This window comes from Acyrthosiphon pisum, chromosome A1, assembly GCF_005508785.2.
Source record: "Acyrthosiphon pisum isolate AL4f chromosome A1, pea_aphid_22Mar2018_4r6ur, whole genome shotgun sequence".
Classification (NCBI taxonomy): domain Eukaryota; kingdom Metazoa; phylum Arthropoda; class Insecta; order Hemiptera; family Aphididae; genus Acyrthosiphon; species Acyrthosiphon pisum.
In genome coordinates, this window is record NC_042494.1 from 28,981,789 (window position 1) to 28,997,051 (window position 15,263).

The window sequence follows — 15,263 nt, forward strand, 5'->3', positions numbered from 1 at the left end:
CAATTGGAACAGTAATAGTTTGTCTTAAATGTTTTATTATTTAATGAATACATACGCGGAAAACATTAGGTACGTATTCTCTTATGTTATTATTATATAATCGAGAAATGTATGAATAAAATTTAAATTTATGAGTAAAAATATTTTAATATATTATATTAATATTATACTCGTTGTTCATATTTACCATATTGTATGACGTGTTGACACGTACGACGAGTCAAATACACCCATTATGAAAGTATAGTAAAAGTACCTACATAATACAATACGTGAATAAATTCAATTCATTAGCGGGATATTTAGCCTTTCATCGTCTTTAATTGTTGTATCGATTGTGGCTATCGAGTGCACGGAAATATACATCAGATTCAATCATTCAGATACCATATAATTATCATTATTATATTCTATATAGGTATAATAACTATCCGTGTGTATAGTTATATTAATATACGCCTACGTACTATTATAGTACTATAATAATGTTATTACATCATAAATTCAGTACATTTAACAATAAGAATGCAGTTACAATAATATATTCACATAATATTATTAATTATTATTTTTGATTAAAATGTGTGACTAAATGAGAACCAGTGCACTGACACAATTCTGTTTGTAGTTTATACCGACTGCGGTTGTTGTTGTTCTATTTTATTGTTCTTATCGGATACAGACCTTCTAGCGTTATCTTTTATCAGTTTTAACGAATCCGCCCAACATAATAATGCTTGTGAAAAACGGGTTTTAATTAAAAATCACCGGAAGCATAAGGCAACGACTTATTGTTGTAACCTATGTAGTCCAAATAATAATATTCTCCCCTTACTTTTTAAAGAAAGAAAAAAAGCTACTCACCAGGTCTTTGACTCTACTCGAGTTTTTACTCGTAAGTGACAAATCTTCAACTGTATCTTTGATCATCTATAAAAATAAAAACCAGATTAACATTTGAGTACGGTTATTGTAAAGGTGGTAATGGGTATGCCACATATTTAAATAACTATTTTTGATGTATAATATATCGAACAACTAAGCAGATATTTTTTTTAGATATGTGTTAAATTGAATTAGGTTTCTATGTTGGTCTAAAATAAAATATAATAATTCATTTTCAAACTGTGAGCAGATAGACAAAATAAACATGTGATACTTGTCAAAATGATTGGTACATATTATCATACCAAGTACCTATACCGATTAGTGATAATACATTGGTATCATATAATGTTATATAATATATATAATTTTTATATTAAATTAATATTTCACTAACTATTATATGTATTGGAATATGGAATGATTTGTTAGGTAATAGGTTAATATAAATTCCAAAAGTATGACACAAAAAAAAATGTGAATAATAATCTTTACCGCGTGGACGGTAATATATTAATATTATGATTTTTTATTTTTTTTTTAAAGACTAGAAATAAATTAAATTCCAATTCTCCTTTTCATATGCGGAGTGATTAGTAAAATAAATATTACAAGCTTTACGATGAATCTCAAACGATTTGTATGAAATTTCCATCAAATGAATCTGTTTAGATATATCGAATAAATACAGAATGTATATTTATTTTACCCGTCAAAGAGAGTCAATTAAATTATTTCTATTTAGTTTTAAATTATTAAATATGTTTATATAATATTTTATGTATATGAGAGCAATCACTGTGAGAAATACTTATTAATATAAGGTATGTAAGATGTATAATATACAAACATGGAAGTATGAATATACAATAGTTATATTTCATTGCAATTTAAATTGATAAAAGTTTGAAAATAAATCTAATACTTGAAATAAAATGATGAAATTAATATAACTGTATATTATAATATTTCCACAATTTGGTGACCTAGTATACTGCAGCGTTTGTCGATAAACATAAAAGAAAATTATTCTCTTTCAGATTTTTAATGAATATTTTAAACAAATTAGAAATTTAAATAACTTAATTTGTTTTATAAGATTAATATATAAGTATTCTTTTGTTTGTGGACTAAGTAAGTTTGTAGTTTATTAATTTCGCCAAGGGTTAAAATAGATTATGTAGATTTTGAAGAAATGTTATTTTTAATCGATTGAAAATCCTTTTCAAGTTATTTAAGTTTACAAACATTAATAAACGAATAGTTTTATTTTTTTTAGGGAATTAAGAAAAAATAATGGTTCATTTTAATATAAAGTATTACTTTTAATATCCAATGGGGATTGTTTATTGAACAAAATAAAAATGTATTATTTTCAACAGATTATAATCTTTAGTCTTGTCAATGGAACATTATATAATATGAATATTATATATACCTATGACGTTAGTATCAATCAAATAATATTTTAAGTTTTTAAGCATAATATATCATGACAGCAATGTTATAGTACATAGTATGATTAGTATGAGGTGTTATTATTGTGGTTAAATTTATTGTATATTATAGTTTGGTGTAGTTTATCATTAAAAACTATAAGTAAACAAATATTGGTTACAAACTAAAATATGATATAAAACTTGAAACTCTTTTAATGATCCCTTAAACAATAAGTATTATATTATATTTATGTATTCTTCCAATGCATCGAGTTCAGAGTGCACTACAGTCTACAATATATAATATTTGTTTTTTTTTTTGTAATTTGTATACACACATATCTATTATCTAATATAATATATGTATATACTAGTGCTAGAAAACTAAAAAAAAAATGTTTTAGTAAGTCTAATTTATCCTTTTAATTAATTGTCTGTACTTTATTACGAGTTCTGTATGGTGTATGCATATAAGAGTGAAAATGTTTAGCGATTATTTGAATGGAATTAATTATATATTTATATGTTAGGTAAGTACCTATACGTTTGATATATACCCATTTTTTTTTTCAAACAGTGACAAGGGAAATGTAGAAATCACACTTGTGCGTGTTTGGAGAGAAAAAAGTTCACCGGACGATAATGACGGTACACAGCGGTTAATGAGTAATTAAACATTACAACCAATTAAGGGCACGTTCTCGTGATGGAGCGTAATTAACAAGGTAACGACACGGGGCTATCGTAAACGCGTTTCCGATAATGATTAAATTGCTATTAATGGCGGATAATGTTTTATTCTATTACATATTATTTCTTTGAAGTTTATTAAAAAAATCTAAGATCAATATATACCCCACTAGTCCGCACTGTATACATATAATATGCACTAACGGTAGTGGCGGCGTTATTTTATATTTTTTACTTTGATTAAATATCTATTAGATGTGAGATAATGTCTGTAGCGCGGAAGCATCATATTATATTTCGAACACGAATACACGATATCATACTACTTGGTCGATACAAAGGTACACGTATTATATATACCACATTATCACATACATTGTTGTTGACTAGTAGATATGAACAAAGTTAAGACTCGTCACTCTTTAAAATGTATTCGAATGCCTTTAATGATAATTTTATTGCGAATTTGTCAAAATGGAATAAGTACGACGTCGTTTAAATAAAAACGAGGAAATATAAAATAGTAAACTACAAAGATTTCCAATTTTTGATCATCTATTGGACTCAAATTAAAGCAAATGAAACATATTCGATGAGTTCATCTTTAAGTAACAACTGCAATATACTCATTACAATCGATTTGATGTTCTCTAAAAAAAAACATATAAAAAATAGTAAATTCTACTCCACCACAAATGTATTTTAGAATGCTATGTTAACACTTAAAAATGTCAGCAATGCGTATGAATTAGGTACCTAGTGATTTGAATGTTATGGAATACAAATAACTAACGGAAAACGATCTTGGTATATTGTACCAAACGGAAATTTACCGACAAAAGATATCTTACATAATTTACGCTCAAAGGTAAAAGTGAAATCGTTCAATTTGATTATCTCATTAGGTGCTTTAAGTATTTCATATATTTTGTGTTTGCATTGAGGACCGAGACACATAATTATGTAGTATAGACTATCGACTAAGGTTCGATAATACCTCTAAATAAAAGATTTGATTATTCGAAAATTGCGCTTCGAGGATATTTTTGATTATTTTTCTGCTACATAATACGTTAATATATCACGCATCACGGATATCTGGTTTTTTTATATCCATAACAGTTACTATTTATAGTTTTAGCATGTTTTACTGTCCGCGGGCGCAGGAAGTGCCGCAGGTATGTTAACAGTTCTCATTATTTCATAATGTCACATGGTCTGAGCTTTCCCCTTGCGTATTCGACTTTCTAATGCCATCAGATGTCAAAAACATTATTAGTTAGTCGGCGCGGGCTATTCATTTAAAAATAACATAATGGCACCTCAGAGCTTAATATTATTCAACTAAAAGTTGGTTAATTTTCAAAAAAAAAAAAATCCGTCTGTTATCTAACATCATATTAAAGTTTTTCAAAATTGGACATTGTTCAAAATAATATATGCACTTTTAGTGTACAGCTGGGTCACACTTTGTATTAGAGTACTTTACGTTTCATACTAATCGTTTTAATAAAATACTAGTAAACACATAAAAATATATAAACTATAATAATTTATTATTGTACTTGGGTATAAACATTTGGTATTTAATTCAATTCAAGGTTGTTCTCCACACATTTGCTTGATTAATTTTTAGTTAACACTGAATATGAGTTTTCTAGGAATTAGGAAGTGCACTGTAATAGTGGTTAATTACTGTATAACTATAATAAACAATAATTTTTGTCTGGTTACATACTTGTATATAGGTTACGTGTTAATGTATTATTGTGTATTTTATGAACGTGAACATAACGTAAACACACACGATTATAATATTATTACGTTTTATTATCTATTTCGGATAATCCTCTGTAAAATATTCGAAAAATTATGTTATATTATATTATTTTATTTTAATAATACATATAATATTATTATGGCATAATTTGAAAATAAATATTATTTTGTAAAGACATCTACGATTATGTCTGTGACTCCACGTTGATTAAAAGTAGATTTTATTGAAAAGAAAATTAATTTACGTTTTTCTCGCCCACTTGTCGAGTAGTATAAAATTAAATTTTTAAAAAATAATTCGGAACTCAACGACCGTGCAAACACGAGATTTAAAATAAATTTGCACTATTGCGGTGGGAAAACAATGCCAATACGGATATATAACATACGAAAAATTGTAAATGCCGGGGTCACGTTCCCGCGATGGCCAAACGTCGTTTCACACGAGGAGGATGTGCCACTTATCACATTACTCTTGCACGCCGCACGGGGGCCCCAAGTTATTATAACCAGCCGCTTGGTCCACTGACCCACCTGTGTTACCTGAATCTCCCGTTACCGGGTTGTCAATTTTTCCTTTCTTTTCCCTGGATCGATGTACCTACCCCTCATGGGCGACGAGAGTAGCTTATTTACTATTCAAATCGTTCACGTAACGACGGACGATATAATATATAATATAATATATTGCGCAGAGCGCTGCATTATAATATATATATATATATATATATATTTATGTTATATGTATAACATAGCCACCGACAACGACGGTCTCTGTTAGCGATCGACTGACGGATATTTATAATTTATATATAGTTATAGGTAGGTATATATAATAGGTAAAGGAAGAGCGCCCCAAATTTCCAACGGACAATTGGCCCATTTACCTTATAAGGGCACCCGATGTCCCAGATTGTTCTTAAATGTCAAAGAACAATTGGCTAAATCGGAAGACTGGTTACTCATTCCACCCCTCCCTCCTAGACGCTATGCCGCCGCCGCCGCCGTTGCCGCTGCTCGTCGAGAGAATATCTCAAACCGGCTGATGAAATTTCGAACGATAGGTAAATAATTTATTATGTGGAACATGTAGGAAAGGAAGTCGCTAAAATAAAACGAGTTCCCAGTCCGTTCGTTTGGAACACCGAATAATAATTAAATGACCGACATCTTCCCCCGATTATTTAGTGAATGAAATCACTGCAGTCTGGTGCATGCGCAGTGGTTATTACAACAACGATAAATCGCCATTTCCGGAAAACAGAAATACATAAACACGATGTATATTTGTTTATTTATTTGATTTAATTTTATATCACAACTGGGCCTCACTGAGAGGAGCTCGCGTGGAGGACCAGGGTTATCTTTTGGTTTACAAAATTATAATAATAGGTATATTCTCAACAATTTGTATATTTAAAAAAAAATGATTAACAATGGATAACAGACATTTTTAAAAATAATTGGTATCCGGTCATTCGGGTATTTAAACACATTTTAGTTTTAGTTGCATTACCTATATATTCATATCGAAGTTGGAAATATATTTTCTAACAAGAGAAATATACCTAGGTAATATTAATATAATAAATAATTTAACATAATATTATTATGTGTATAGATAATCCAATAGGCAACTGACATAAACAAAATAGTCGGTCAAAAGCTGTATTATATATTGTGAACAATATCATGTAGTATATATTATAATATACATAATATTCAATAGACAGGAACATTAAAAAAAAAAAAAATGTTTATAGAATGCATGTTTAAGTAGTAAAACAAAATATTATGTTGTATGGATTTGAATATTGTTATAATAGAAATTTATAGTTTCATTTCAGTTGGTGTTATTTTGAAATGTAGATTGTAATTTGTAGAGAGTAAAAACATATATGCCTAATTCATAGTTCTCACGGTAAAACATTAAATAACACATTGAACGACTTGGTTTATAAATGGCAGTTTAATCTAATTTAAAAATCTCCTGATAATCCTACCTTATAATTATAATTATTTATATTGTATACTTTAGTATATTATCTTTTATAGTTTGATGCGTATAGCTCGGCGTTAACAAAATATGTGTTTTTTAAATTTTATTTGGGTTGGTTAGGTTAGGTTAGGTTAATCAAACCTGATAGTTAATATTTACAATAAATAATTAATTTCGAAAAGAAAAGATTGAAAAATGTGTAAAATATAATAAAAAAATTTTAGATAAATAAACTTAATAATAAAATTAATATACAACATTTTCCTTAACCCATTAGTTATGTATTTATTTTTATTTATTATTGTTAAAGCCTCGGTCTCTAGACCTGCACTGGCTTATATTTTTTAAATTATTACATGGTTTTAGTCATTATTTCTATATTTATACCATGAACTATTACTTATTAAATTATTATTAAATAACAAAATTGACGTTATGTATTACCTACCTGCAATTGAATTGATAATAATAATTAACATTTTATTGAAATATAACAGTTCATTATATATTTATATACATAATATAGTATAATATAATAGTTCTGTACCATTAAATATGGTTATTATGTGTAAATTATTTACAAATTATATTATTAGTCACTATAATATAATAACCATATAGTATTTTTTTATTTAAAAAAAAAGTAGCAAATAATAGGGCTGTTATAGGTAAGTATCAACTTAATATAATATCTATAATATAGGTACAATTTAAATTGTTTTATAATAACATATAATTTTTTTTAAATTTGTAAGAAAGATGTTGTCTAAATTAATAAAATTTACAAAGATTATACACCTAAAATGTTTGATGGATCAAAAAATATAATAAATTACACACATGTTGTTTATACAAAAATTATTGTTCATTATTAGTTGTTACTGTGTAGAAATACGCGTTCTATTAGATATATTGTATTTGACCTTAAAATTGAATTGCGCTCATGGATTGTTTCAAAAAGTATTTCTCAAGTTTTAGATAAGTGTATGTGCATTAATGAATTTAAGTTTCCTCGACAAACCCTATTTGGAAAACCATTGTCTAGTACGGTATGAAATTTAAAATTATTATTCGCGATGCTAGTGAAATCGTCTTCCATCGTCGTCGTAATGAACGATTAAAAAGGAGTGAATTAAAATTGAATTCGTGACCAAAAATCACAATTGGTTAGATCAGAGGTGAATGTCCAGGAGGTTAAGGCCAATATCGATTTGTGGTCAATCGCAATGATTCCCGGGGGCATGATGCAGCTTAGGCCGATTCATACGACACTATAGGTCGAGGCCGATAAGTTTTTTTTTACTCTAACTTACCAATAACGCATTCTAAGAGATGCCAACGTTATATCTACCCGATTAAATATTTAATGAAACAAATGCTTCAGTTCAAAAAAAAAATCAAGTCATGGTAAAGTTATGGTTTAAATAAGGCCATAAATCATAGTGTTTTAGCAATAATTCAAATGTCTGTGCTTACCAATAAATAACTACATATGTCCTATAATATGTTTTAAAGCAGTTCAAAATTATTATCATTTATGACAATTGCAAAAATTAAATTAAATTAAGTAATAGCACCTACATATGGTTTATTTTTTATTAAATAACAAGGCTTTAAAATACCAAATATTTTTTTGTTTATTAAACAAGAATATAACTGATACGATAAATTACCTACTTGAAAATTACTAAAAATTAATTAAATAAGAATTGTTTAATTAAAGTTGTATTACAATAACTTTCCTTTGACTATCAAATACTCATAGAACAACACCTATATTTGTGACACATTATAATATTCTTGTCTATTTAAATAACCCTTATTTTTTTTAAACTGTTTTATTTAATTAAGTGTACCTATATACGGTTTTTATTCAACATAAAATCATAGATAGGTACTTATTTTTCTATTTAAATAAAAATATTTATTTTTAAAATTGTATTTTCATTTAGATAAGTAACACACTGCACAAACTACTATGGTAATAAGGCAACCTGCAGTAATAAGTGTATAGTATAATATGTTACATACTCGTAAGTATATTTTTTTACTTGTTGCATTGTACATTTATAAAAGTCGTGAGAGTACTGGCTGTAAAATTCGAATATAAATCCGTTGAACCATCATTATCATTATTTGATAACAAAAAATAACACGACCAACTCGTACAATTAGAAATAATGGTTAAATATATAGTTTTCTTTTATTAATTATCTACCTATTTTATTATATAATACCATTCAATTCAAAAATGTATAAACCTATTTAAGTACCTACCTCTGTGAGTATGTGACTATGCATAATGAATTTATAAATCACATTATAACACAATTTATTTGTTCTTGGGTATAGTATATAACGTCTAGAACTTTTTTTAAATATAAAAATAGTAGCTATTATATAATGTTCCGTTTAAAAAATAATAATGTTTATAATTAAAAATATAATAGTAATTTAATAATTAACTCATTATTTTGAATTATTGAACTCTATGATCCTAAAAATTTAAGAACTAAAAAATAAATGCACACCATATAGGTACATTTACTTTAACTACCTACTTCATAACCATTATCTATAATATCTTTGCATAAATATTAAATACTTATTAGCTATTCATCATTATCTTTTAGATATTAATTCTTGCAACTTAATATAAAATGTCTAGGTGAACATATAGTTATGACTTATGAACTTTAAATCAATTTTAAAGTATTTGCCTGTAAAATATTGATAATGAAATATTAAAACATTATCATATACTTAAAATTTAATTTGTTGTTTGTTAGATACCATTTTAAATATAAGAAATGTGTATACAGTGCAAGTGATGGAAGTAAATACAGTATATATATATCTATACAATATCATTATGATTCTAATAAATAAATATATTATTTAAATACATAAATCAAATAAAGTGAATCTTAAGGGTTTACAATTATTATATTAAACTGATTATATCGTTAAGTCTTATAATGAAATGTTATCAAACGTTTGATTTTTTTTTATTGAACTAGGTATTGAGTTTGAACTAAAAGCAGTTATTAATTTTATTAATAACATTTATTTATTAGGCAGTCGGGATAGTATAATTAAGTCTCAGTTGATATTTGGTAAGAGAATGTTTTTCGTAAGGATAATGCACTGCATAAAAATTATTAATTATTGATGTATGAAGAAATGACCTTAAAACGATATCTATGGTCAATACTTAATAGCTGAATAACTGCTGCAGTTGTGACAACAAGCGTTCAAGTCTATTGTGGAATGCGCTTTGAGAAAAAAATCCGAAAAATCTGTTTACCTGCATGGTGGCGTCAAGGTGAAGTGGTGCATTTATAAGATCCATCGGAAGGTGTGTGTGGGTGTATCGATGAGAAATTAATAATGATAAATATATAACAAGCCTTGCGGACGACACTCGGCCGATAACGACGGCACCGGCATTATTCCCGAACACGCGCACAGACACAACAATCAAAACACGTTTCACCGTTGGAACGTGAGACCGAACTGAGTGCACTGGCGAAGCACCTGTTGCTCCGACTATCGTTCTCCATCATAACCCCAGTGCAGACGTCTACATACAAGTTGGATATATGGCGGCGGCGGCGGCGGCGGCGAAAAGAAAGGAAATTGACACAGCTCTGTACACCCGAGCGTATACAGACTCTTCCATTTACAGACCATTATTATGGCGTGTATATCGTGGTTCAACGACATCAATTTGTGGTTTCGTTGGGTACCTATTTTTACTTTTTGGAATCGACTCAAATAATATATGTTGCGTTATGGGGATAACGTGAATCGTATTAAACATCTCGAGCAAAATGATTATACCTAGCTAGGTTTATGTAGCTATTAAACTCCCAGCGATTAAGCCATTGTTTCTACAATAACGTATTAAATTGTTTGGGGTTTTTAGTCGTGTATTTTATCACCTTCTTGTTGGCTATAAAAATAAAGTGTTACGTGTATATATGTCATCCTTCAGAGGCTCAGTCTTCTGCGAAACGATGAGTCGAAAACACCCAGATCTCCGTCCTGTCCCATCAAGTTTTAGCGAGGTTTTCAATCATTATAAATTGCGAATAATGAAGATGAAACTGTGATATTGCAATGCTTGATCGATTTAAAAGTTAAAACAAACTTTATAGCAGAAGCTATATTATTGTAAGAGATTTCATACCTATTTGTAACGAGCTATTTTTAAATTTTTTCTTATAATACTCTACGAAAGGTGTTAGCCATTGACATTAAACCAGCCGATAAATTGTATTACATATTATTATAGAAGATATTTAATAACAGAACAGGCAGCAGCTTGATGTATGACAACCTAACAAACGAATTATATTATGATATCACTACACCTAAATACCTAATAGTTAAATGGTATACATTTTCATTACGTTTTTAGATTAGATCGACGATGTCAAATGATTGTTTTTACGTTAAACTCTCTATTGTGAACAATCCAAACTTTCACACAGCTATTACAATATATAACTTTAAATAATATGTAAATTATTCATGAAAATTTGGAATATAAAATTACTTTGTATTTAAATAAAATCCAATGTTGGAAAAACGATATCAGAAGTGAAACTATGTCGTCCACAATTTATTTAATGCATAAAATATAAATCTCAAACTTAATTAATGGTTATACTATGGTGTATGCATAGTCTAGGTACTTTATTGTATTTAAATGTATACCTATATAGGTAGATAATATTAATATATTTTTAATATTTAGCAGTTGTGACATAGTGTACCTACAATATAGTATAATTTTTGATCCATATCCGCAATAACAAATATAGAATAACATGTTTTACCTATTTAAAACGAATATATATAAACGACCTAATCATACCATATTCAGAATATTAATAATATAGTTAATTAACATTTAAAAATAACATGTAAAAAGTATTGACTGTCAAAAAATAATAATATACATATTATAAAAGAAAAATGATGTACAATAGGTATGCAAAATAGACGAGTACCGAACTATAATATACTCGTAAAATAGATGACATTTATTATATAATAAAAGTAAAACAATATAATATCCTCATATTGTAATATTGATGTAGCACTTTCTAACATAATGCATAATACAAGTACCTATATTACACGTATTATCTTTCAAACTTTAAATAAATATAAACTATAAAATAGTTTATTTGATTAGTGAACCTTGATAACTATATTTCAAACATAAATTTCGTGCAATAACGGCAATAAACATGTAAACAACTTTAAACATTCAAGATTATAAATTAGAGGACTTTAAGCAAATTAATATTATATGGTGTTTTCTGTTCTCGTTATTTAATTTTTTTAATAAATCATTATAATTTAAAAAAGGGTCAATGTCCTCAAAATGTATTTTAAACTTGATACACAATGATACTGTATTTGAGTATTATCATGTTATATTTTGAAATAAGAATTATGTATCACAGGTATATATTTTTAATTTGCTCAGAAAGCAAGTTATATACTTACGATATTATTATCTACAATAATTTTTGGAATTTCTTTAGTAAATCATTTAACTTTTTAAATTGCGTACAACACTACAACTGGCAACATATTTTTCGTGCATAAGTATGTAATAAAAAAATTCAACAAGGTATTTAATTTCCAATATTATGGCCCGCTGCGCCGCTGTTTTGTACTTACAACGGCTGAGTTACTGTTAAACAAGATACACACACAAGATACCCACTCGTTTACATGTACAGTATTGTTCGTGAGTTAGTCGTTTTCGCATGTATGCGTTTATGTATGTAAACGTTTGACGTTTCCTATTTCCTCGGGGCTCAGATGAAAGAACAAAATCAAGAGAAAAATAAACAATCAGTTAAATCTATTTTTTTTTTCGTCCAGCGCAATAGCCATATTGTCTCAGCCAATTATTTATTTGAGTATACATTTTAAGTCAAATGAAAACGCTGTTGTGGTGATTTAATGATGCGTAAACAAATAAATAGATAATTATAAATAATCGAATATTTTTTGTTTAAAATAATGAAAAATATGTTATGTTACTAACCTATTCATACTATCCTCAACTTAATATCAAATTTAAAGTGGGTGTGAAATTATTAGTAAATTAAAATTTCTATCAAATCAATAATAAAATATAAATACTAATTAAGTATTCATTATATTATATGGAATACCTATCTAATTCACCAGAATCATCGAATCATAAATCTATTACACAGTATAAGCACTGTATTGTATGGTTGGTGATATAGTATTGAAGTATTTAAACACTAAGGAATACCACGTTTTTTTTTTTTTTATTGAGTTGATAAGGCTTCATATCTGCGGCCATTAGCCTGTATAATATTATATAGACCAGTTACATATTGGTCTTAACACTATGGGGGTAGATTATGTTGAACAGTTGAGGGAGTTTTTGAAATATATTACTATTTTTTTTTTGTTTTACAGTAATTTTGCATTTTGCTAAGCCTATGGTTTGTGAAAAAATTGTAAATAATTTTGGAGTTTTCCTCATACCAAGTGCATGGAATACGTCTTGATATACCTATTATTGATTAAATACTGTAATATTGATTGACTTCGTAATTTAAGGTTTTTTACAATAATTGGTAATTATATTGAACTATTAACTATACGTTTATTCAAATAATTTTCAACAAAGATTTATATAAAATATCTAAGTTGTATTTTCATAAATTACAAAGAAGAAGTTTATAGTTTAATATTGGATTAGCATTGCTTCCAAATAAGCTACGAAAACCCAAAAAATGTTCAATGTATAATAGAACTTAAATCAGATTTAAATCTGATAAATATATTTTGTTCAACATTTTATTAAGATTGAATTTATAAGATTGTATACTTATAACTTATTACTTCATACTTCTTCATATATTATATCAATTTAATCAAATTAACAAAATGAAAATTATAAATATTTTGAAAGATATGTAACAGTGTGTTATTAAAATATTTTATTTAATATTGATAAGCAAATAGTTATAGTAAATTAGCTAAACGTGGAAACTATATAGGAAACTGCTTTAATGTCTGTCATCTAATTATTAATAATATTTTAATTTCTTTGTAATAAATATTTAGGTAATTAGAAATTAGAATAGGTTAATATCTTTGAAATGTCCAACATTGCTTATAAATAATTAAACAAAAATTAAAGTAACAAAATTTAATTGAACCAAAGAAACAATGATTTAGAATTCTTAGATCTAAACCAAATCATCCCACAGCTGCAGATGTAGGTGTATAAAATATAATATACATTTCTTTTAAAGAAAAACAATATTGTAAATGGTGAATAGCGAGCAGATCACAAAAGTTTGTATCAATGGTTGATTATTATTGTTTCATCCCGTGGGCTATAATCAGAACAGGTCTACATATTATTATTTTGTATAGCTTGGACCACCAACGTAACCATACGTCGTGGAATTAGTTATACACCTGTGCGTGGATTCCATTATTTTCGGTATGTTACTGTAACATCTCGGATTTATGGGCCAGAAGAAAATACGAGCTCTGTTCGTTTCCCATGCAAATCAAGGTTCTATAATAATACCATTTAGGTATACCACCTAGCATGTGCCTATTAAAGGTAGGCACATACCGAACGTATAACAATTGAACACAATAATATACAATTTATACAGGGCGCCGTTATCATTATATGCATATAAATCGCCATTGTAATTCCCCATACGTTGTTTATTTAAATATTATATATAAAATGAATTACGAATTAAAAAATAATAGCATTAACATTGTTATGTACGCGCGTTTAACGGTACGTAAATTTTGCGCAAGTGTCATGACCGAAACCATGTGCCGGTAGCTTAACAAATTTCAAGTGTGTTCGTAAGATATACCGTTGTTTTAGCATGCTCCGTTTATTAATTGCGTTTATAGTGGTTAACTCACTAGGTAGCCAGGTTAGAGGTACCTACCTATCCTAACAAGTAACAAACAAAGCGACCATAACATTGTTCCAGTAACTTTTTGACTGTATAAATATTCATTTTTTTTTCTTATATATATTTTGGATGTGAGTATGTGACTTGAATACAACGTAATATTATACAAGCATAATTAATATAAGAATCTAGGAACCAACACACATAAATACTTTCCGATGACTGTATGAGTTTATAGATATAGAAAACGTAAAAAGTATCGACTAATTTCGTTAAAAAATACATTTAAAACCTGGGAAGTGAGTAGTGACTGCTGTATAGTTGAGAGTGGATCAGTTCACTGTAATAGATGTGTTAAATTTGAATTCAATGATAAATCATCGATGTTGTTAGGATACAGTAAGACCAATTTATGTAGAACCTTTTATACAATATTATGCATTTTTAACTACGAAATAATTTGTATTTTTTTGTGAATCAGAACATTTAATGCTTAAAAAAATGTGTTCC

General features: G+C 27.6%; 1 protein-coding gene across 4 annotated transcripts in view; it reads right to left on the reverse strand.

Moving 5' to 3' along the window:
• The window catches only part of LOC100164843 (protein MLP1), a 50,044-nt gene that overhangs the window by 21,173 nt on the left and 13,608 nt on the right, over window positions 1–15,263 (reverse strand). For 3 of the 4 annotated variants that reach the window (XM_029486895.1, XM_001947781.5, XM_029486897.1), the window contains one exon: window positions 865–930. In XM_029486895.1, the coding sequence (XP_029342755.1) occupies window positions 865–930 (66 nt within the window). Of the gene's footprint in view, window positions 1–864; window positions 931–10,099; window positions 10,312–15,263 lie in introns of those variants that run through there. The other variant, XM_029486896.1, reaches the window with a different exon arrangement.